Source organism: Equus quagga, chromosome 1 (genome assembly GCF_021613505.1).
Source record: "Equus quagga isolate Etosha38 chromosome 1, UCLA_HA_Equagga_1.0, whole genome shotgun sequence".
In the NCBI taxonomy this organism is placed as follows: domain Eukaryota; kingdom Metazoa; phylum Chordata; class Mammalia; order Perissodactyla; family Equidae; genus Equus; species Equus quagga.
In genome coordinates, this window is record NC_060267.1 from 171,754,327 (window position 1) to 171,778,516 (window position 24,190).

Sequence of the window (24,190 nt, forward strand, 5' to 3'; positions counted from 1 at the left end):
AAATTTGTTTAATTCTTTCAGGTAGTTATATCTGCCACCATTAATGACATGAAGAAGAATACAGTAAGAGAATTGGTTTCTCAATTAAACCTGTTTAGGAACAAGCCCTGCAGCTGTCCTTGCTTGGTTCATGGAAGGCCATGTGCTGTTGAGGTTTTTTTGTTTTGCTTTGTTTTAATAAAGGGGAAATGGCATAAGGATGTACTCAGGAATTATAAATATTAGGTGCTCAAGAATTTCCATGATGTGCATGGTCTCATGTCCTTTAGTTAAGTATTCTGTGGCAAAATCAGTATGTCACTTCCTGAAACCTAGGAAAAGTTTGGTTTTCCATTTTTAAGAATGATCCCTTGCCAGGGCCTACTGATTCTATTTAGTCCACTGGAGAAGCTGGTTGTACTTGCTTGTCTCACTCTGGTGTCTGCCATATTCACTCATAACCTGCCTCCTTCCTCCCCAGCCTCTACCCCATTTCTAAAACCAGTCTCTTGACTGCACTGACCTCAGACCTTGTGTTCATAGGGCTCATCTCCTTAAAAAAAAGATAAGTTAGATAAGAGGCTAGACCTTAAATAAGTAGCCCCTAGTGGGGAAGGCTCAAGTGTGTGCCCTGGGACTCATCTACATTGACACTTATGAGACTAAAGCATTGCCACCCACATCCCGCAGGTTGTCTCAATTGTAGATCCTTTTTCCTTGCCAGACCTACTCTTTCTTTCCTGACCTTCTTGTGCTGCACCCTGCTTGGCTGCTTAGTCCCTGCTGCTTTAACTAGACTTTCTGGATTTGATACCTTATCCACTAAGATCTTAGATGGCTGCCTCTTCTGACATCTAATTCCAAGTGTTCACTCTTTTTGGCCAGTTTTGTCTCATTATCCTCTATTAGAACTCCTGGGAACCTTTCACAAAAGCCCATTTGGAATTAAATTATATTTTCCTGTCCATTATGCACATTAGCATACATAATTTGTTAACAGAATGCCCATTTTGCCATTCAACTCCCTTGACTCCGTGCCCACCCACTTTGAATTGTCTGAGAAGTTTGGTGACACCACTAAGAATCTACCTAGTGCCAGTTTCCACATGCTCTGCTTGACCTGGTTTGATCACTGTTCAAAATCCAAGCTGAAATTTCTAGTACCTAAAAAAATGCTTCATCTTGGATCATGCTGGAAGAATAGTTGGGTCTTGTTTTTTTGAAGACCATATGTCTTCCGCTTCTTCCAGACTCTTCCAGTTCTTCATATGCTCTGAGGCAAAGGTGATGCATGACTTGACCACAACTGAGTTATGGGTCCACTAGACCTCATGGAGGGCTGAGGAATTGACTTATAAGCCAAGGCCATCTTCTTCTTGTTAACATTACCATGTGTGTAATGAACTTCTGCCCTAGGATTATCTGGGTTTTGCATTTTCTCCATGACCCTCTAGCTGACTGCCCCTTTCTCCCACAGGCCATCTTCTGTCTCAGTGACAGGGGCCTCAGATCCTGCTCCAGTGCATCCTCATCTACTCTTGCAAGAGCTGCAATGCCAGAGACAAAAAGCTTAGCAAAAGCATCTAGTCATGAAGACTAAAGACACCAGCAGAGAGGTGCACGTCACCTGGTGCAATGACCTAAAACTGGGTCAGTTTGGGATGCAGCATTTTTTATGTGATTTAATTCTTTAGTTAAATTTACAGCCCACATCTCTAGAAGAGCAGAGAAAGAGATGGTCTCCTCCACTCTGAGGGTTCAGTCCACCACTAATACTCCTGGCTGGGCACAGTGTCTGTGTAACAGTGGGCACTGTCTCTCTCTTTCTGTCTCTTTTTTTTAAGCTGATCCAACAAGCTGTACCACAGGCATATTTGCTGAGCTATGGCTAAGGAATCCCAACAAGAACCCTGAGGCAGAACAACTTACAGCTCAATTGGCATTGCTCTTATGTTCAGGAAAGACCTAAGATCCTTTGCAGGGGGTAGGACTCGGCACCCTCCATCACTATCAAGGCTTTATAGTACAGTACTGGGGTCGTTGAAAGGCGCCATGGAGAATGTTTTCTTGCTCTTGGCTTTCCAACTCCAGATCTTTATCTGGTGCTCTGTTAGATCTTCACGTGAATCAAAGGACTGTGGCAGCAGCCACTGCCAGTTCCATCCCTGCTGACCTGAAAATTTTTTCTCTGGATTCAATTCCAAACTTTTCTCTGTCTTGTAATCACATTTCTATCCTCATTTTGGTCAATGTATTCACTATAATGCTTCCTTTATCCCTGCTCAGATGGTCTCAATGCCCTCAAGTCTACAAAACCCTGTTAGATCCCTTTTGGGTTGAAATCCTAGGTTCATATTCTGATTTTCCATTATATTCTCCTTCTTGCTTGTAGATTGATATCTTGGTGGAGAAGGTAGACCAGACACTCAAGTACAGTTGTGTGTCGCTTAACAACAGGGGAGTGTTCTGAGAAATGTGTCTTTAGGCGATTTTGTCATTGTGCGAACATCATAGAGTATACTTACACAAACCTAGATAGTATTGCCTGCTACACACGCGGGCCATACGGTACTAATCTTCTGAGATCACTGTTGTATACACTAGTTCATCGTTGACCAGAACGTTGTTATGTATGCATAACTGTAGTGTGCTTTCTGCAACTCTAGCAGGGTTACTGAAGTCCCTCCATAACTAGGTCAATTAAAATTCCAGGCCTCCTACTGCAGACATTTTGATAGACTGTGACCTAAGAAGGGTCACCTTGTGCCTGAGGGGAAGATGCCTCCAGGTAGTCCTACTGCTTTATATGCCAGCTCAGGGGAAAGGTTTACCAGCCACTTATAGCTGTACTCTATCCCCAAAGTGTCAGCCACCACACCCCCAGAAAACTTAGAAGAAAGCACAAAGGTACCCTCTAATGTTACAGTGATTGGCCACTAACGTAGTTCTCCACTGTCCTCTTGCCTGAGCCTGAATATTCTTTGGTAAGGACATTAATGGCTATTTCCCAACCAATATTAAAACTCCCATGCTTGAGAATGGATGTTTTTTCTACTTATCATTTGTAGGTGCTTATTTCAGTCTCTCCCTTAAGTCCCATGGCCTTTGTCGTTCCTGAAGTGCTCTTGCTGACAGAGAATCAAGTGCCGTAGAATCATAGCACTCATTAAACAGTTAATTTCACTTGCTTATTCAAAACTGTAAATTTGGTGGGAGCAAGGGCTCTCTCCCCCACCACTGTAGCTTCAAGTTTTAAAACCTTGCCTAGCACTCAGTGGGTGCTCAGATATTTGCTTAATAAGTAAATGTGGGCATGTAAATAGGAGCTGTACCCTATTTGCCCTTCCTTGCCTTCTCCCTGATTTTGGCCCCCTATCTAACTAGCCCTGCACTGTCTCCAGTCTCTTCTAACTTACCTCCCATCCCATGTTGCTTTTGAACAACATGATAGTTTTGCCCGAACAGACTAACACAATTTTTATTTACCTGTTGATTGCAAAGGATTGGAGGTAAAATAATAATTGCAATATTCCCCCATTTTACTGAAGGCCCAAGGAGGTCAAGTAAGTTGCTCAAGATTGTAGAGCAAATCTGAATGCCTACATGATTGCTATACCTGTCCTCTCTCTTGGCAGATTTACATCTTTGGTTGAATGTGACCAGTAAACATTGTCCAGAAACCTCTTTCAAGTCTTGCCTTTGTCCAGGTTTCCTCAGCACCTGAAGCCAGTGCTAATAGTATTTCTCAATTCTTGGAGAGTAATTATGTTTCCCCATCCCCGCCACCACCACTTTATTCTCTGATAATGTACTTACACTCAATACAGACAACTGTTTCTCCCAAGTTGTCATTCTCATTCCTAAGTAAATGTCACTTCTAATTCCTAGGTAATAATTTCCCAAGCCACTAGAGAGGAGCTTTCAGGCTTCAGCATCTAACCATCTGGTGCCTGAGACTTTTGCCCCAGGTTTTAGTTTCTTTCCCATGCTGAAGGTCCTAATTTGGCCTTCTCTGTTTCAAGAACATTGACTAGTGCTTAATTGAAGTCAGCTGTCAGCCAACCAGTCTTTGACAGTTGATGTAGCACAGAGGATAGATAACTTGGAAAACACATCACTGTTACCCCAAGGAAATAGTAATAAGGTCCTAACTAGTTTATTGGAGTGAGCATGGTGATGGAATTGGATATAAGGTGTAGTGCAAAGTCACTTGATTGGGTATTCAGGAAGAGATGGAGTCAAAGTTAACAAAAATTTAGTGCTCGGGTGACTGGGAAGATGATAACACCATTAGCAGAGAGAGAGAAACAGACATAGGGAAAGAGCAGGTTTGGGGAGGGCAGATAAACTCAGTATGGGACATACTGAGTTAGAAGTTCTACCAGGCATCCAGATTGTGTTTAGTAGGCAGTTGGAAATGTGGAGCAAGAGGTCAGAAAAGAACTGTAGGACAGAATTTTAGATTAGGCAACTACCCATATGAAGCTGATTTTGAAGTGACACATTGTTGTATATATAGAGTGAGAGATTAACAGAGCCTTGCGACACATGTCCATTTAAGAAAGAGAAGAGGTGAGAGGACTATAGTTTAAAGAGGTTAAAGTTGGGGCATTTATATCTTTTAAATAGGAGTGGAAGTGGGAGGTGGAGCAGGCTGAAGAAAAGGATCCAGTGGGATGGGCAAAATAAAGATAGAAGCAAGAGATGTGGGAGGTACTTTCTGGATCAAGGTGGCTGTGAGCCTGAAGAACCCAACTTCAGTGTAACAAGAGTGAAGAAAATGAAAACCAGGGAGACATTTTAATAAGAAGAGGAAAGTTAAGGCAATTTGTATCCCAGAAAGAAACCATGTTTCTGCAAAAAATAAGGTGGACACAGAGGGACTGAGGACATGAGGGAAGTAGAAAGAATTTGAAGTAGGAAGTAAACATCCCAGGGAATATGGGCATCTCGTGAAGGTGAGTGCAAGGCTGGTGGAGCAGCAGAGAGGGTCCCACTGAGGTGGGCGGCATGCACTGAAAGACCAGGCAGCCAGGTGTGATGATTTTTCTACTGTAGTCGCAGCAGTTTGGGATCTGAAGCAGGAATGAGTGGTGGGAGGACAGTGGAAAAAGAGAATCTGTCTTCTAAGTGGAGTGTCTGAGCAGGGCATCCAGGTCAGGGAGAAAGGCAGATGAGGGTCAAAAGGAGTAGGCAGGCAGGGAGAAAGGGAGGAATTTGGGGGCTCGAAGTGATGATGGGAACAAAGGGTAGCTGGTGTAAAGGTAGGGTGAGATTATGTTTGGCTAGGGTGAGGGTAGATCAGTATGTAAGTTTCACCACCACTTAGGAGCCTACAAACACTATTGTTATGGTTCCTACCCTATAGCTAAAGTGTAGTTCTCTGTTCTCAGTAGTTGATATTCTTCTGCCCATCACTGTTAATTTCAACTCTATTTTCTTCTCTTCCCATTTGGATTGAACATCCTGAGATTTCCCACTCCCTCCTGTTCTCAGGTCAGCCTTCTAACACCCTTCATTTTAGTCTAGGTCAGTGATCCTCAACCTTGGCTGCACATTGGACTCTACCTCAGGAGCTTTTAAAGAAAATACAGATGCCTGGGCCCCACCCCAGAAAAACTGATTAATTGGCCTGGGGTTTTTTTAAAGCTCCACAGATGATTTTCCCAAAGGAATAATGACTCCTAATGTGTTGTCCATAGAGGGAACTACCTGATGAGCAAGGACTGCCCCTATAACCAGGGCTGTAATACAAGCATGGCTCAGCATAAGGACTCTGGAGTCAGGCGCTTGGGTTCCAGTCTCAGCTCTGTGATCCCAAGCAAGATCTGTATTATCAAGAATCCTCAGTTTCCTAATATGCCGGTGGGAGTAATCATAGTAATGCCCACAAAAGGGTTAAATCAGATAATGTAATGTACTTATCAGCACAACGCCTCGCACATAGACATACTCAACAAGTATTAATTGTTTTTGTTAATATTTGTGTTGTGGTGCATTAGCATTTTTTCTAATGTACTGTTTTTCCATAGGACCACATAAATTAAACTTAATTTCTTCCACACACTATTTTGTATCTATACGTTGCTTAATGAAGTAAAATTGTAGGCTATCTAGTTTTTAAATTTTAATAAAGTTTCATGATTGACATATAGAAGGACTTGATGCTACAGGGAAAGGTGGCGAGCGTTACTTTTCTAAATATTTAACTTAGTTCTAATTTGCTTGTAGCCACAGGGTAGCTCTGTCAGAACCCCACAGAGTTCATTTCATAAGGGCTGAGTGTGGGCCATGATTTTTCTAGAATCTCATCATGGCAGGAACCTGCCCATTGGTAGTTCAGTTATATCTTTTTCTCAAGACTCTTTATGCAACAGCTCTCCAATACTTATGCCATGTAATTATTGTTTTAAATATTTTTAAAACAAACATAAGCTGTCCCTTAAGCCTGTCATTCAGCCTGACAGGTCCTTAGCGGGGTGGCCCTACCTTTCTGATGAGCTGCTTGCCCTGCCTGCCGCAAAATGATTGTTCCAGAGATAAAAACTCTTGCTAAAAACATTAGACTTTTAAAGGACGTTAGCATACTTGCATTTACGAGCAGTGAAGTTTGTCATCTTCATGTTGTTATTTATGCAGCATTAACCTTTTTCTCCAGATCATTGAGACTGAAAATATGATGGACCGAATTGTGACTGGCTTGTCTGAGTCTAGTGTCAAGGTGCGGTTAGCTGCCGTCAGGTATGAGCTTTAAATGGTCTGAATACAAAATCCTTTGCCGTGTGTTTAACCTGTTCCTTTCTGGACCTTCACCGAGTAAGCGCAGAATCCAAATGTTACTCCAGAGTGTGCTCAGGTGAATTCCGTGTATAACCTTATTTAACAGAGAAGCTAGCCTGAAAAGTCCATGAAATGTTCTGAAGTAGTTGAATTAACAGTGTCTGTAGATATACTTGAATTGTATATTAGTAATTGTGAAATGACAAGCAGTGTATTTGAAAAGTAAAAGTTGTGGCTTCTTGCGAAGCTAATTTTGATTATTCTTTGTAGATGTTTGCACAGTTTATCTAGATCTGTGCAGCAGCTTCGAACCAGTTTCCAGGATCATGCTGTGTGGAAACCTTTAATGAAGGTAAGAAGAAAGGGTCAGCAAGTAACACCCATTCCCACAGAGCCTTTAGTGAGCTGAGGGAGCTGACAGCACTCTGGTCTAGGAGTCTGTCTGATTTTTGTGTGGAGTGTGTTGAACAGTTATCTCCTCAAATCTGGTGTTAGAATCATCCTCAGATCTGTAGAATGCGTTTCTGAGGTCAGCATCTCATTTGTGACAGGGAAGTACATGCCTGGTTTTCTTTTCTTAAATAAAACTTTAGTTACTCTTCTGATCTTCCTGTGTGTTTAGTATTATACTTTAGACTTATGTCCAGAGTTATCTTTGTAATTGTTAGTTTTAAGAAGAAAAGGAGGGGCCAGCCCCGTGGCCAAGTGGTTAATAAGTTCGCATACTCTGCTTCAGTGGCCCGGGGTTTCGCTGGTTCAAATCCTGGGCGCGGACCTAGCACCAGTCATCAGGCCATGCTGGGGCAGCGTCCCATAGCACAACCAGAGACACTCACAACTAGAATATTCGACTGTGTACTGGGGGACTTTGGGGAGAAGAAGAAGGGAAAAAAAGAAGATTGGCAACAGATGTTAGCTCAGGTGCCAATCTTCAAAAATTGAAAACAAATTAAAAAAGAAGGAAAGGAATCAGCCACTTACAGATATAGCCTCTTCTTAGTCTTTTGTCAATCCCTGGATATTTTTTAACACAACTGTTACCTCCTGCTTCTCTACTCCAAAATAACTTCTTTGATCTTAGTTCTTCCCTTGAGGGCCAAAAAAAAAAAGTGGTTCAGGTCAAATAAATCTGAATTGAGGCTGAGAATACGCATCAGCTTGCTGCTAATAATAGCATCCCTAATATGTTACAGAACCACAGGTCAACTTGGTCTCTGGTTCTTTTTTTTGAGTGACCATACACCTTGCATTTAATCAGCAGAATTTTTTTGTTTATGTTTTTGGTTTTTTAGTACCTAGTGTGAGAGCCTCCAGGCACAATAAATCTGCCGAAAGTTTTTGCTACAGTGCTCTTGTCCTCAGCTTAAAGCTCGAGGTTACAGTAGAGCCGTCAATGTGGAAGAAACAGGGGGAGCTTCAGGCAGGGAGAATATGGAGTAGGCTTCGAAGGCAGGAGGATTTTCCAGGGATAGGAGCAGTATGGACAGAAACATTCCGGGGTGTGGGCAGCGTGAGGTGCCTTCGGGACTGTAAGGGCGGATGGGGTAGGAGCGCCAGGTTGTGGAGTTGGACCAGTGCTCTCTTCACGTAAGAGATTTTACTCTTGTCACTCTTTCTTGTTCTTAGATTGCACCTTTTTCATAGCATGTTACTCTTGATTTATTGATTTGGTCCGTTCAAGATTTTTTTAAAGTGCTCCCCTGTTCCCCAAAATAACTTCCAAATATTTCCTCTGGAGCCATTTCTCTGATTGCTCAGCTCAGTACCTCTTTATCATATGAATCAGAAATGGAGCAGCATCTGGTTTCTAACTGGTTCTACCTGGGAAAAGACTTGGTGAGCAATTTAGAATTTTGTGCACTTGGGTACATGTGGGTATAATTACTATGAAACTACTACTTTGTTGCACATTTAAAGTATAGTTTTAAAAGCTTGGAAGTAAGCAATGATTTATTTCAGATACTTTTAGGTTCCTCTTAGTTCAAAGACTGTTTGCATGTCTGTTGATTTTTCCTCTTTTGCTCTTCCATGTTTTTAACTGTTGGTTAGCAAACCACAGAAGAGTAGCCATTTGATTTTAGTTAAAGATTTTATTTGTGGTTATTTTTTGTTCTTATTTTGGTGAAATTCTATGTGGTTAGTGTTAGGTGTCAGTTTCTGAATTTCACATTATATCTTACACTGCGCTGAGTAAATGCTTTTAAGAATTTCATAGAATCTCTTCTGTTTTTGTTTATAATTGTTATGTAATTTGAAAACAAAACTTGATAAGAGCACATTAATCTCTATAAAACAATAAATAATATTTTAAAAAATGAATCATATCAAACAAAGCAACTTTTTAAAGCCTTGGTAGGCACTTATTTATTTCAACCAATAGTATAGTAGTATACTTACTACTTGCTACTCCAAGTAGGATAATTTTGGAAAATGATTATTTCTCCTATTTCACAAACATTCATTGAGCCCATTTTGTGCAACGCCATTTGGTTGAAACAGGCCGGGATAAATTAGACCATAGATATATAGATTATTCCTTCAAGAAGCTTAAATTTGTTAAGAGAAAAGGAAATTGGCATTTCTGCACATAGAATTTGAATAGTACAGAGAGTAATAAGCATCCTGAGAGAGGTCAGAAACAGTGGCAGTGGGTGCTTGGAGGAGGATAGAGTGACTTCTGACTGGAAGGGCCCCAAGGAGTCTTCTGGAATGGGACAGCCTTAAAGCATGAGTAGAGGGGACACCTGAGAGATATAGGAAGGGCAAGGCAAGGGGAGGGTGAAGAGGGTCTTAGGGGGGTTGTAGCAGACAGATCAGCGTGCAGAGTGTATGAGATTTGATCTTTATCAGCTAGCTAATAACTCACAGGAGAGTTAAAACGTAGTATCTTAGAAGAACTGCGTCTATTTTGTAATTCTTGCTTATTCTTAACTTGGGAACTTCAGACTTGATTTAGCTGAAGAAAGCAGATAATATATTTAACTCTCTAAATTTTTTTGTGATTATCTATTTCCAATTTGTGTAACTAGAGCCCCTTAGGACTCTTTTTGGGATCATGAGCTTGATGCTGATCTGATCCCAAATGCAGAGGATTTAGTTGAAGTGGTTATTGCATGTAAGTGGTAATATTTGTGAAGTCTTCTCTCTTACAATCTAGAAAGAACAGGCTCTGATAATAGCTAATGGCAACTAACATTTGTCATCATGCTGTCTTCTGAGCTCAGCAGGAGTCCATGGCTTTTGGTTTACTGTATACCTACTATGTGTGTGATTATAGCAATAAATTGACCATAATAAATAAGTAAATTTTAAAAACTTTACGGATATAGTCATTACTATGTGCCAGTTACTGTTCTACAATCTTTTTATACATCCTCACAACAACCCTATGAAGCAGGTACTATTATTATCTCCATTTTTTCAGCCCAGGAATTCATATACCTATCTAGTGGTTCAGCTGAAATTTGCACTCAGGCAGCCTGTGTTCTTAACTACCATGCTATACTGCTTCTCTTATTATTGTGCCACATTTCATCGTAGATAGTCCTGTCCAGCAAGTGTTGTTTTCCTTAATTCCTCAATTCACAGGCTCAGAGAAGTAAAGACATGTGCTCAAGAGCACGCGTCTAGAAGTGGAGGAGAGAGGGTTGGAACCAGCACTGGGCGATTCCAGTCCTGAGAAACAGTGCCCCACATTACCCTGCCTGTGCAGTAGCTTGATCCATCCATGCTTCTGGTCAAACACTCCTTCTAGAGACACCTCAGAAAGCCTCACACCCTACGGCAATGTTGTGGTTTCACAATTGGCCTGATTTGATGGAGTAGAATGAGCTAACTTGCCCCAGGTGGTCTTCACACTTTTCACATAGAGCACCCCTCCCTGACTTGTGTCTCTGCTTTTCTATGCAGCAACCCTCATCCTGGCAGCAGGGCTATAGTTTCTCTAGCAAGAGACGTCAGGGCCTTAGTCGGTCATAGTTACAGCACTAGGTAAAAGTTGACACAGTATCAGGTGGATCTTTCTTAATCGTCTCTCCAATATGAGAAATCAGGTTGAAAGATAAATTGTTTTTGTCCTCATTTATTCTTATGATCTCACCTCCATGTTTCCAAACCATTAAAAGTGTCCCTTTTTTCAATTCCATAGGTTTTACAAAATGCACCAGATGAAATCCTAGTGGTAGCATCTTCCATGCTATGTAATCTTCTTCTTGAATTTTCTCCAAGCAAAGAGGTTAGTATTGATTTTCTCTTCCTAGACTTTGCCTAGTCTACCAAGAGCTTAGCCAAATAATTTTCACAGTAGTTGACACTGAAATTTGGGGATTGGGTTTAAAAACTACTTCTGAATTGTTTGAAGGGGTAGACAAAATAAAGGATTTTTAAATATGGTTATCTTTTCCTGTTATCCCTTTTATTCTGCCTGGCATGTTCCAATCATTTAATAGATCACAGCTTACAGTACTCTAAATTGCCTGCAACTGCAAATCTAGGAAATAATTACACAGGAAATAGACTATTTTCAAACTATGTTTACTAAAGAATAAATTGAGACTCAGTTTTGTAAACCAGGATTATGAGTCATTTCAAGGAGACAACAGCTGGCATTGGAAAATAATCTTTTTAATATTTAGTGTTAATGGTAGTTGTTTGGGGAAGGATTAAATGTGGAGATATTTTGGGCTGGCCCAATGGCATCGCAGTTAAGTTCGTGTGCTCTGCTTCAGCAGCCCAGGGTTTGCCAGTTCAGATCCCGGGCGTGGACCTACACACAGTTTGTCAAGCCATGCTGTGGCAGGCATCACACATATAAAGTAAAGGAAGATGGGCAGAGATGTTAGCTCAGGGCCAATGTTCCTCAGCAAAAAGAGGAGAATTGGTGGTGGATGTTAGCTCAGGGCTAATCTTCCTGAAAAGAAATGTGGAGGTATTTTTTCCCTTCCTTTATGCATTTTATAAATTATGTGAGCATGTGTTATTTTTATAATAGGGAAAACTAAAATAAACTTTGGTAAAGGAGGGGGGGAAACCTTATGGAGTTAATTTTATCGTGTTAAAATACCTCTGGTCTGCCCAATCGAGAACTGAGGTTTAGACACTGTCCTTTAGTGTGCTTTTGGTCATCCCATTTTTATTGAATTTCTTTTCTACATTGCAACACCCGCAGGCTTCTCACTGGTAATTAGAAAGGTGTTAATAACAGGGTAGGGGTTCAGAGACAGTTGTTCAACAAGCGAAAATCTTGGAACAAAAGGAGAGAGACTGGTAGCTATTCTGAAGGCAGGCGAAGGCCAGATAGGACGCCGGAGCTTCCGTCTGTTCTTCTGTCCTCTGGTGGGGAGATGGGGTCTTGGTCTGATGAGGATCTAGTTCCAGTCAGTGCAACACCATTCATCATCCTGAACATCTGTTATGATGCCTCAGCCCGACCTTCAGAATATTTAGGGTCCAGTTAGGAAGTAACGTAGATAAGCTCAGCCATAAGATCATTAATATGATTGATTTTTTTGTATTAAAAGTAAACTAGACTAGGAGCCAGCCTGGTGTGTAGTGGTTAAGTTCACAAGCTCTGCTTCAGCAGCCTGGGGTTTACGAGTTCAGATCCCAGGCGCAGACCTACACACTGCTCAAACCATGCTATGGTGGCGTCCCACATACAAAAACAGAGGAAGACTGGCACAGATGTTAGCTCAGGGACAATCTTCCTCAGACAAAAAGAGGAAGATTGGCAACAGAGGTGAGCTCAGGGCCAGTCTTCCTCACAAATAAGTAAATAAATAAACTGGACTATAATTAATAATACTGTATTGTATATTTGAAAGTTTCAAAAAGAGGAGATCTTAGAAGTTCTCATCACAGGGAAAAAAATTTTAACTGTGTGGTGATGGATGTTAACTAGACTCTTGTGGTGATCATTTTGCAATATATACATATATTGAATCATGTTTTACACCTGAAGCTAATATGATGTTATATGTCAGTTATATCTCAATAAAAATAAATAATAAACTGGATCTTGAACTGGAAAGGAAGGAAATGCTATAAGAGCATTATTGGGCCAATTGAAAAAATTGGAATATGAGCTATAGATCCATTAAAAATATTGTTTTAATGTTAACTTTTCTGAATTGAGTAACTGTTCTGTGGTTATCTAAGAGAATATCCTTGTTCTTAGGAAATAGACTTTGAATTATTAAGGGTAAAGAGGTATGATGTATGCATTCTACTTTCAAATGGTTCAGAAAAGATAAATAATGTGGATGTGGGTATATAGAATGAGAAACATAATGATAAAGCAAATATGACAAAATGTTAAAAATTGGTAAGTCTGGGAAAAGAATATATGGAAGTCCCCTGTGTTATTCTTGCTGCTCTGTAAGTTTGAACTTATTTCAAAATAAAAAGTAAAGAAAAAAGTAAACCCATTAGTACAAGTAAAGGAATGAGTACCCTTCTTGAAAATGTGGTCTTGAAAGGCACTGCCGTTTTTTCTTGGTATGTAAATCTTAATTGCTTAAGACATTTCTTGATTCTACTTGACAAATGGTCTTTTCAGCATTCATTGGTAATGGTAAATCCATCCTCTAAGGCTTGAGTTTTTTAGAAATTATCAAAACCCATTTTCAGCCAAGTATCATAAATAATTTAAGTGGTCATGCTGAAGCATGCTATTTTAGGTGTCAAATGTGGTAGGACTATAAAAGTACAAGGCTACTTTGCTTGTATGATTGATAAGTAGTCCTGAAAATATTTGTAAAAGATGAATTCTACAGCATGGTTGGAACAAGATGGACAATTTGGAAGGAGGATAGTTAGGTTATCTAACTTCCATTGTAAACCAGCCATATTGCTTCATAGTCACAGCGTAAGCCCAGAGTGACGGAGTCTCAGGATGGTGAGAATGAGAGTGTGGAACTAGATAATGGGATCATAAGGCTCTATGAGGAATGTACAGATGCTGAGGAGAGGCTTTCAGGACTACAAAGGAGAAGGAAATGATAGGGATTATTTTATTTTGGGGATTTGTGAGAGAATACTTGTCCTTGCCCATCTCAAGATTATTTTTATGGCTGCCTCGTTCCCTGCTTTGGGAAAGTTGCTTGGAATTGGGTAAGAGTGGGAAAGAAATCATAGGCAGAATGCCAGGGTATATATACACATTTAGTTTACAAACCTGACATTAAAGCTATGGGGCTTTTTTTCTTTCCCAATGACAGCCAATTTTAGAATCAGGAGCTGTGGAGCTGCTTTGTGGATTAACCCAAAGTGAAAATCCTGCTTTACGAGTGAATGGAATTTGGGCTTTAATGGTATGTTTCACTGTTTTATATATATCATCATTTACAAAGAAAAGAGAGCTATTATCAAAGTTAAAACTAAAGAATGTATTATTTGAAATGTCTGGAATTTTCTTTTAAAAAATCTTGCTGTTTGGCCTAGTTTTCTAATGACCTAGGACCTAGAAGACTCTGTATTCAGCTTTCAGATGTGACCATAAGCAAGTTGCTTGGCCATTGTATGCGTCACCTCTCCTATTTTATTGCTAAGAAAAGCAGACAGGTATTGAAATTTGACTTACCTAATTTTGGGAAAACATTTTCCCCGTCATGAACATATTGCTAACTGTCTAACGCTATCTACTTGACAGAGCACTTCCATGTCTCCTTTGCTCTTTGTAACAAAATTGTGGAATAAGCTAGGGAGTGTTCATATTTTGCAGATGAGTAAACTAAGGCACAGAGTGATTAAATAACTTGCCCAAGGAAACAGAATTGGTGCATAAATGCTTAATAATTTTTAACAGTTTCTAGTAAATAATTTATAATCTAAATTCTAAAACTTTATAACTATGAAGGCAGAGAACCATTTTTCCTTAAGATTTATTAAAATAAAATTTATTGAAATTGAAAACAGTAATCCTACATGGAGTTTTTTAAACATAATTATTATAGTTACAATTTAATTACTATGTACCACGCACTAAGCTAGATGTTTTATATTTGTTATCTCTAATTCTTGTTTTAAGTTATGTTGGTATATATCCACCTTACAGTTGGGAAGCTGAGACTCAGGGATGGTAAATGAATCGTCCAAGGGCTCACAGTTAAGAAGCAACGGAAATGGGTTGTGAACCTGTCCCAAGCCTACTCTTCTCCCTGTTCCATGCTATATCTGCTGTCTTTTCACACAAACTTTGGGATAGAAATAACCATCTTCTAAGAAAGCATTGAATTCAGCAGTTTCACACTTGTTTTCCTCCTTAACTTTGCACCAGGTTTTAGCACTTTTCTTTCCTGAAACTCTTTCCCAGGACTTGACTTTTTTTTTTTTTTTTACCACTTTCTACGTAGCCTCCTTTTCCATCCCCTTCTCAGGGGATATTTCCCCAAGTTTCGGTTCCCAGTTTCTAATTCCCTTTATACTTCAGTTTTAGGGACTTCATCTACACTCATGGTTTAAACTCCCCCTCATACAAGAGGTTACTTTGAAATACACTTATCCACATATAACTGTCCTATTTCCCAGATCTATCACTTAAACAGCCTGTGGGACTTCATTTGAGAGCTCCCTGACATGTACAGTTTTGACATTGAAAATTGAACTTATCCCACTTCTCAAATCCATATTAACTATTTTATTCTATCAGTCTCCATACTACCAGCTTCTATGTTCTCTATCCACAAAATATAAAACCTTGGAATCATCTTTGGCCTGGGTCTCCTGACACCTAGCCCAGGACTCTTTGCTCTTCCATGCCACTTTGCATCATTAGGTTACTTGATCTTTCATATGTCTTAGCTCCTTAATTAATTATTGCCTGGAAGGCAATAGCCACATATTATAATAAGTCTCTAGTTTACAAGTGATTTTTGTACTAAAAGTTGATTTATGAGTTATTTGGAATTTGTCATGGTTTTTTGTTCTTCAGACATGTCATTATAGCTTCAGGTTAAGCTGGGGTAATCCATGATGTGTCCAGAAAGGAGAAAAAGGAGCACAATAGCTACTGGCCTTCTGGGATTGCTCGTAGCTTGTATAAACCTCCTACCCCATGGAGAGCTTCCTGTATAATATGGACCATCCATATCAACATCTAGCATAGTGTTGTGAACACATCAGGTGTTTCATGCCAATAAAGTTAACAAAACCCACTCCTTATTTTCATGCATGGTAACGGAGTACTTTTAAGTCATTCTCAAAATGCATGGCATAGTATAGTCGTTAGTAGTCATTTTGTTATTACAGTGCACAGAAGGCAACTTGGTAATCACCACAAGGATATTCTCAAAAGTAATAGTGGATTTTGTACTTACTTGAAAAATCTTGAGACTCTCAAATGTCCATGGCAGGAAGTGGTCATATTCCTCGTAAAGGAGTATATGTAGGAGTGACAGTTGTTTTTCTCTTGACAGGCAGAATTATAGGTGCTTAACAGGAATCAGAAAAATAATATGACTTATCCTTAAGGATACTCTGCAGATTCTGTTTATACTTTGAAATTATCAGAGTTACTATTAAAATATAATTTAATAAAGCCAATGTAGACATGATTCTTGAAACTTCTTTAATCCTTTCAGAATATGGCATTTCAGGCTGAACAAAAAATAAAAGCAGATATTTTACGAAGCTTGAGTACTGAACAGCTATTCCGGTTATTATCAGATTCAGATTTGAATGTGCTGATGAAGACATTGGGACTTCTTAGAAATCTCCTCTCTACTCGGCCTGTAAGTAAAATCACCCAGGTTTCCAGATTAGCTACCCCTGCATATGCACTGCAAAACAGTGCCCACCTCTCTGCTCCCATCAACATCTGCCCACAAGTGTAATTCAAAAACTGCTCCTTCCTGGAAGAAGCAAGCAGTTGATATCTAGACCTGTCACCTTCGGAGGTGTTCTGGGAGCTGCTTCACCATATAGTCACCTGCCCCTCCACTCCTTCACTGCCTGTCCTGTCTCCCTGTCTTTCCTCCATGATAAATGTGAACCTGCCTTGATTTGTTACTTTATTCTTACCTGGTTTGCTGGCCAGGATGGGTTGTCACATCTGCCTAAATCCCTTATCTCTGGGGCATCTGCTTCTTTCCCTTTAGAGAATCCTTCTCAGTGCCATTCCATAGACACCTCCCTGCCCACATTTACTGGATTGACCTCTGAAGATGTCACTGTGGAGAGCAGTGGGTATTTGTCAGAGCAGGAGAGGCTGAGCCGTGCTGTGGGGTCCCTCTCATTGTTCTCTAATCTTCCCTGAGCAGCAGTGTCAGTGGCCTTCAGGTTTTGTGAGTCTTCTTTGTACCTTTTTGGCCCAAGATAGTATTAGTAAATCTGCACCATATTTTCCATATCTCTGGCTTCCCTGTCTCCCCCATCCATTTTTTGTGCTTTCCTTTTCTTTAATATCTTTGGGCTTGAGGATACCCAGTGATGACAATTCTATATTCTATCAGGCCAGGTCTGTGCTCTCTTTATCTTCGTCATCAAAAAAAATTTTTTTAAGGCAAAATGCAGCTTCATAATATAATAAACACTGTTCTTTGGCATCTACTTCTGTATGCTATGGTGTTCTCTTTGAAGCAATTGTGTATTGTATTGTTTAACTTTTAGAAGCCTTCTTTTCTTTCCTATGGTCTTTTTCTTTGTTCCCCAGATGATAATTGTGGATTTCCCATTGTTTTGCAGCATATAGATAAAATAATGAGTACTCATGGAAAGCAAATTATGCAAGCCGTCACCCTTATTCTGGAAGGGGAGCATAACATTGAGGTCAAAGAGCAGGTATGTGTTCCCTTTTTTTGAGGAATATCTTCTGAGTGTGAGTCCTGAGAAAGATCCTAGTTAGGAGTCTCCTGAGATAGTCAAATCTGCAAAAGACAGGGTGCTGAGATGGAAGGTGCTATAGAGACAAGAAAAGTCTGAGGAGAAAGATCTTCCCCCACCGCTTAAACTCTTCAAGAATTCTTCCTCCTGGAGTGGAAGAAAACATGACCAGAGATGATAATTTCAACCTCTGTGTCAGGCACTGTATACACTGTGACAGCCACCTGTGACTGTTCTAGAGTGAATCCTTTCTCCAGGACTGTTTCCAGCCCTCTGTATTACCACGCTCTGAACTCGAATTCCTGCAACTCCCTAATAAAATAATCTCTTATGCTGGAGACATTTTTTGTTTCTTTACTCTTACACATTCCTGTTCTTTATTCCTATCCCATGCTCCTACTTTCTGTTGTGTTTTGGTAGGGCAAGGTTAGGGTAGGCATACAAATACAGAGGCTAGGAGCCAGCCCTGTGGCCGAGTGGTTAAGTTCGCGTGCTTCACTTCGGTGGCCCAGGGTTTCACCAGTTTGGATCCTGAGCGCAGACATGGCACCACTCATTGAGCCATGCTGAGGCAGCATCCCAGATAGGACAACCAGCGGGACCTATAACTAGAATATACAACTATGTACTCAGAGGCTTTGGGGAGAAGAAGAAGAAGAAGAAAAAAGATTGGCAATAGTTGTTAGCTGAGGTGCCAATCTTTAAAAAGAAAAAAATTACAGAGGCTATGCATTCATGAGGGGACAGTTTGGGAATTACTTTTCTATGTTTCCTCAGGTTTATTATAGGATTTTTAACATAGTGTATATTATATTTTGTTACAAAAGGAAACGTCACCTGTGAACTTAAATTTTTCATGCAAGATCTGAGAAAATGGTAATCTTCAACTTTCTGACATAGATATTGGCTATGTGGGTGTATTCAATTTCAAAATTCATTGAGCTTTATACTTATATGCATGGAAGAAACTTGCCTAAGGTCATCAGTGGAGAGTTAGACCCAGAGTCTCACTAGAGGGCCCATGCTCCTCATCCTCTGTGCTCCTGTATTAGAGTAATTCACCAGGCATCAGAACAACAGTCCAGGAGGTAAGAGTGGTAGGATCTAGGAGCTGTGATTGAATTCGTGAGCAAAAAAGGTGACAGATTTGACAAAGTGGTTTTAAGATGGACTTTTTAGGTGATTTCTCTTAAAATTCATAATAAACAACTATGTTTTTTGATGAACAAAAATTTAACACAGAAAAACTGTAATCTCATAGGCATCACTGAAATTAGGTTGAATGAGATCCACTACTGGAACACAACAATGAAGACATATTGTTCAAAATAGACTTCTACCTGGAGAGCATAGGAATGAATTTTGTCTATAAAGACAGCTCACCTAGATAGAATTCCACCAACTTGAAAAATGAAGCAAGGTAGCAAGGTGAAGCAAGATTTAGATGAGGGCAAAACAAAAGACCAACAACAATAACATGTTTTGGCAGGACACAAATGGTACTCTCATACAGATGTTGGTGATAGTCCAGAAGTAGGCAGCTATAGGGAGGCTTAAATTGGTTATTAGCTGGAAGTTCAGTTCTCAAATGCATCTGATCACTTCTTTGTTCTTTTCTTTCTTTTTTATTGATGTATGTTAACATACAATAAGCTGCATATATTTAATTGTATACAAATGTATAATGTATATTTAAAGTATACAAATTGACATATGTTTATACCATGAAACAGTCACCATGATCAAGACAGTGAACATGTCTATCACCATCCTTAGATGGGGAACAAGACAAGTATGTCCATTCTTACCACTCCTATTCAACATCGTACTGAAATTGCTACCAAGTACAATAAGGCAAGTAAAAGAAACAAAAGCATACAGATTGAAAAGGGAGAAATTAAACTATTCCCAGACAACATGGATGTCTAAGTAGAGAATGAACTCATCAAAAAAGCTAGAACTAATCAATGAGTTAACCAAGGCCACAAGACAGACGAATCAATTGTATTTTCGTATACTAGGATGAATAAGTAGAAATTGAGATTTTAAAAGCAGTACTGTTTACAGTGGCTCAGAAAAAATGAAATACTTATGTATAAATCTCACAAAATATGTGCAGGATGTGTATGCTGAAAACTACAAAACGTTGATAATGAAAGAAGTCCAAGACCTAAATAAATGGGGAGATATGCCATATTAAAATGTCATTATGTTTTATCCTCTGCATATGTTGTTGGATTCAATTTACTGAAATTTTCACACATTTACTGGAATGTTTCACATCTGTATTCATGAGAGAGATTGGTGTATAGTTTTCTTGTGATGTCTTTGTCTGGTTTTGATATTGGGGTATTGCTTGCCTCAGGGAATGAGGTAGACATGTTCCCTCTTCTTCGATTTTCTGCAAGAATTTGTGAAGAATTGGTATTCTTTCTTTCTTAAATTTTGGTAGAATGTACCAGTGAAGCCATCTGGACCTACTGTTTCTTTTGTGGAGAGGTATTTAGCTACGAATTCAATTTCTCTTATAGAAATAGGACTCTTCAAGTTATTTCTTCTTGAGTGAGGCTTGGTATTATGTGTCTTTCAAGAAATTTGTCCATTTCATCTGTATTTTCATATTTATAAACGTAACATGGTTCATAGTATTCTCTTTTAAAAATCTGTAGTATTTTTGGAGTGTCCTCTCTTTTGTTCTTTATATTGGTAGTTCCTTTTTTCCTAATCAGCCTGGCTAGAGGTTTATCAATTTTATTGATTTTCTCAAAGAAGCAGCTTTTGGTTTCATTGATTCTGCCCCCCCCCCCCCCCCCCGCCATTATTTTTCTATTCTCTATTTCAGGGGTCGGCAAACTGTTTCCACAAAGGGCAAGATAGGTATTTTAAGTTTTGTGGGCTAAACGGTCTCTGTAGCAACTACTCAACTGTGCTGTTCAGCCTGGAAACAGCTATAGACAATATGTAAGCAAAGAGACATGGCTGTCTTCCAGTAAGACTTCATTTACCAAAACAGGCAGTGGGTTGGATTTGGCCCACCGGCCATAATTTACCAGTCCCTACTCTATCTCATTGATTTCCAGTTGTTCACATGACCCTGTGTGTGTGGGTGGGTGGGTGGGTGTGTGTAGCTTTTTATTTCTGCTCCCTAGCTCATATATTAGACTGGCCTGGCCCAAAAACTAATTGATCTCTTGAAGATTTGGCTTCTTGTCTCCATAGGAATGTTTACGTAGGGGTTGTATGGGCTTCCAAGCAGAACTGTAGCTCATTCTGCCATGCTGTACAAGCCGGAGGATGCGTGGGTGTATTCTGACACTCCAAGAAAGGGAATCACTTTCCTATCTTGCTGACCTAGTCTATTCTGAGGAATATTTCCTGAAACCCCCCCTTTTATTCTGTGTTAGTGGGTGAAAGAGGGGTGGTTCTTCCCTAGATAAAGGTGTTTGTCATTTCCTCCTCTTCCCAGGAATGCTTTGGTCATAAAGCCTTTTAAATTCTTATCCATAGTGAGAGTCCAAACCTGTTTATCCCCCTTGCTGTCCCCTCAGTCCTGAGAAATTCAAGGGTGTAATACCTGCCAAGACTTCTGAATGGCTCACCACATACCAGATCATTTGAAATATGACATCTTCCCCAGGTCATCTCTCTTCCCTTCCTGGGCCATGTGGAGGTCTCCTCATCATGATTTAAGTGCTATGGAATAAATAGTCTCCCAGGGCCTGCTCAGGACTTGGATTATCAATTGCATTTTCCATGTCTCCTGTATCCCAGAGGCAGCTGTTTTTGGTTCAAACCTCAGGACTCATTCCCTAATAATCTAGTTACCACAGTGTGTTTATCTAGGAGAAATAAGACCACATACCCTTTAAGATATCTGAGGGTTCGGACAAAGTGAGAAAACAATCTCCTCAATTAGCTATAACCTGCAAGCTTAATTAGCTTAAGTCTAGCAAAGGGAAAGATTAAAGATGGAGGAAATTATCTGAATTTAGACCCCATTCCCATCTCTCATCACTTTCTTTGAATGATGCACCAGGACTCAGTGTCACTTCCTCCAGGAAGCCTTCCCTGACCCTTGCAGTATGGAACAAGCTTGCTTACTTTGTGCTTTCTCAGTTCTGTTTTTACCTCAGTCACACCACAGTGAACTGTGACTGTGTGACAGCAGTGCCAGGGAGCGTGTCTTACTCCTGTCTCACCCTGATGCCCTGCAGAGTGCACACACATTATAGGTGCTCAGGAAGTGTTTGTTGAATTGTTCAGTCTGGCACTGGCTCAGTGTCCCTACAGTAGTCCTTCCACCGTTCCCTTAATTCTTGCCTTCTGCTGGTCTGGCTGTGAGAATATAACAGCTGAAAGAACAGTCTCTTCCTTCCATACCAGTGTGGTGATTATCTGCAAGATGCCCTGTCCTGCCAGCTGGCACAGGCTCCTCCAGTCCCCACGTTAGGCCAAGCTGAACTAGGCTCCTTCACACATTTTGCTCCCTTTGTGTTCCTCTAACAGGGTTCAGAAAAGTGAAGAGGTCCTAACTGCACATGGCTAGTGTAGCTGGTGGATAGGGTCCAGGCCTTCACCCAGAAGGTTATGTGCTTGGAAGCAAGTAGCATTTGAAGAGGAAGGGAAGGAAGTTGCATCACCTATGAAGTTTCCCCCTGTTTAAAGAAACCTTGTGAGTTAGTAACAAGAGCTTCTCTTAGAAACGGAGTTTTCAAGAAAATGATAAATTACGCTTTCCCTTTGATTTATGTGATAGCATGAACTCTAAGACATGGCTGCCTTTGCCCATATGGCGTGTGCCCAGAAAGAAACCACTGATATGTTTGGGTTCTTTTTTGCCTAAGGTAGGCTTTCCTTAGGTGTGGGTATTTTTGTTGGCAGTGAGGCCAGGAGGTGAAAAATCAAGACATTCATCGTGGAAGCTGTGAGAATCCATGCACTTCAGGTGGAAATTGCCCAATTTCTTAAGCGAGCTTGAGTATGGGGACTTCAGAGCTTTCCTGATTGCTGGCCTTTGTTCTTTTCCAGACACTGTGCATCCTAGCCAACATAGCAGATGGGACAACGGCAAAAGAACTTATTATGACCAATGATGACATCTTGCAGAAAATCAAGTACTACATGGTAGGCCTTTGTCCCCTTTCCCGGCTCTCCGCTAGCCGAACATTAGAAGTCAGGGACTGTGGCATTGTTAGTTCAAAACAAATTGTGCAGAGACTAAAAAAAGAAGAGACTACTCTGTAACAGATTCATGGAACTCTCTTCCATTCTGAAGAGAAAGAAACAACACAAGGCCTTGAGCCTTGTGCCATTTGGCAGTGTTCCCACCTGCCACCTGGCTCAGCACCCTCATCATCTCCTGATTGCCTTCCTCTTACTCAGGGAAGACTTAGGCTCTTGGCTTTCTCTCAGCGCCCTCCAGCCTGTCTTCCCTCTCAAGTCTTCAATCCCATGTGGATAAACCCTTGAGTTCTCTGGCACCTGTTCTTTGACCTGTTTGCTTTCAAACACCATCTGCCACCTACTTCCGAACACCTCAGCCACCAACTGCCATAATACCCTGGATCTTATCACCCAAACTGCCCATTGCCAAAATCTGGATATCAAACATCCCTCCTCTTTTCAGTTGGTCAGTGTCTTCTAGAAAAACCCTAACCATGGATGAACCTGTCTTCTCTTTGCCTACATGTCAGAGTGAACAACTGTAGAGAAAGGCACAGAACCAGGCTGAGTGGTTTCATGTTAAATTCACATTTATAGAACTCAGGTGGGCCCTCAACACTGCCTGGTCCCCTCCTGTGCTTCTCCAGTGAGCTGCTGCCCCCCTTCTCTACAAGTGTCGGTTCTTACCTTCTTCTTTAGCCCTCACCTCTTCTCTCCGTTTTCACGCTTCGTGGTGACCTCCCTTTTTGTTTTATTAAGAGAATAGAAGCCAAAATGCTTCAATGGCTCCCTGTTACACCTTGAATAAAATCCATACTCCCCTCCCCCTTACGATGGTCTGTGAAGTCCTGCATGACCTGATTCATCTATGTTCCTCACTCATTCCCTCTTCCCTTCGTTCACTACACTGAGCTCTCTCTCAGTTCCTTGAAAAGGACATGCATGTTCTTTCCTGCCTCAGGATCTCCACATAAGCTGACCCCTCTGCCTAGAGCGCTTTCTCCCCACTTCTTCATGGTGTGCCTTCTCACCTTTCAGATCTCAGTTCAACTGACACTTCCTCATGGGCTTTTATCTGTGTGGGTTATTCTTTGTTACTGCATTGTCTTCCTATTAGAACACTTAGCTCAATTATAGTTTGCTCGTGTGCCTACTGAGTGTAAGTTCCGTGATGACAAGGACTGTATCAGTTTTGTATCCATCCAGTATAATATATCCAATTATATATCTATCACCTTTTACAGTGCCAACCCTTAGTATGTGCTCAGTAAATATTTGTTGAATGAAAACCTTGCTGCTTCAACCAGGCACCCCCTTATCTATCCAATACCAGATCCATATAGTATCTCTAATCTTTTACAAGTATCTCTTGATGTCTCATGCCCATCAAGGTATACCTATTTCTCTGCTGCTGTTCAAAGCCAGACTTCTTAGAAGCATCTTCTGCATG

The 24,190-nt window shown here is 40.5% G+C and overlaps 1 protein-coding gene across 3 annotated transcripts in view; it reads left to right on the forward strand.

Moving 5' to 3' along the window:
• ARMC8 (armadillo repeat containing 8) overlaps nt 1-24,190 on the forward strand; it is a 94,657-nt gene that overhangs the window by 61,329 nt on the left and 9,138 nt on the right. For all 3 annotated transcript variants that reach the window (XM_046652843.1, XM_046652857.1, XM_046652850.1), the window contains 7 exons: nt 6,638-6,720; nt 7,030-7,111; nt 10,907-10,993; nt 13,977-14,069; nt 16,338-16,487; nt 17,440-17,535; nt 22,606-22,701. In XM_046652843.1, the coding sequence (XP_046508799.1) occupies nt 6,638-6,720; nt 7,030-7,111; nt 10,907-10,993; nt 13,977-14,069; nt 16,338-16,487; nt 17,440-17,535; nt 22,606-22,701 (687 nt within the window). The remainder of the gene's footprint in view (nt 1-6,637; nt 6,721-7,029; nt 7,112-10,906; nt 10,994-13,976; nt 14,070-16,337; nt 16,488-17,439; nt 17,536-22,605; nt 22,702-24,190) is intronic.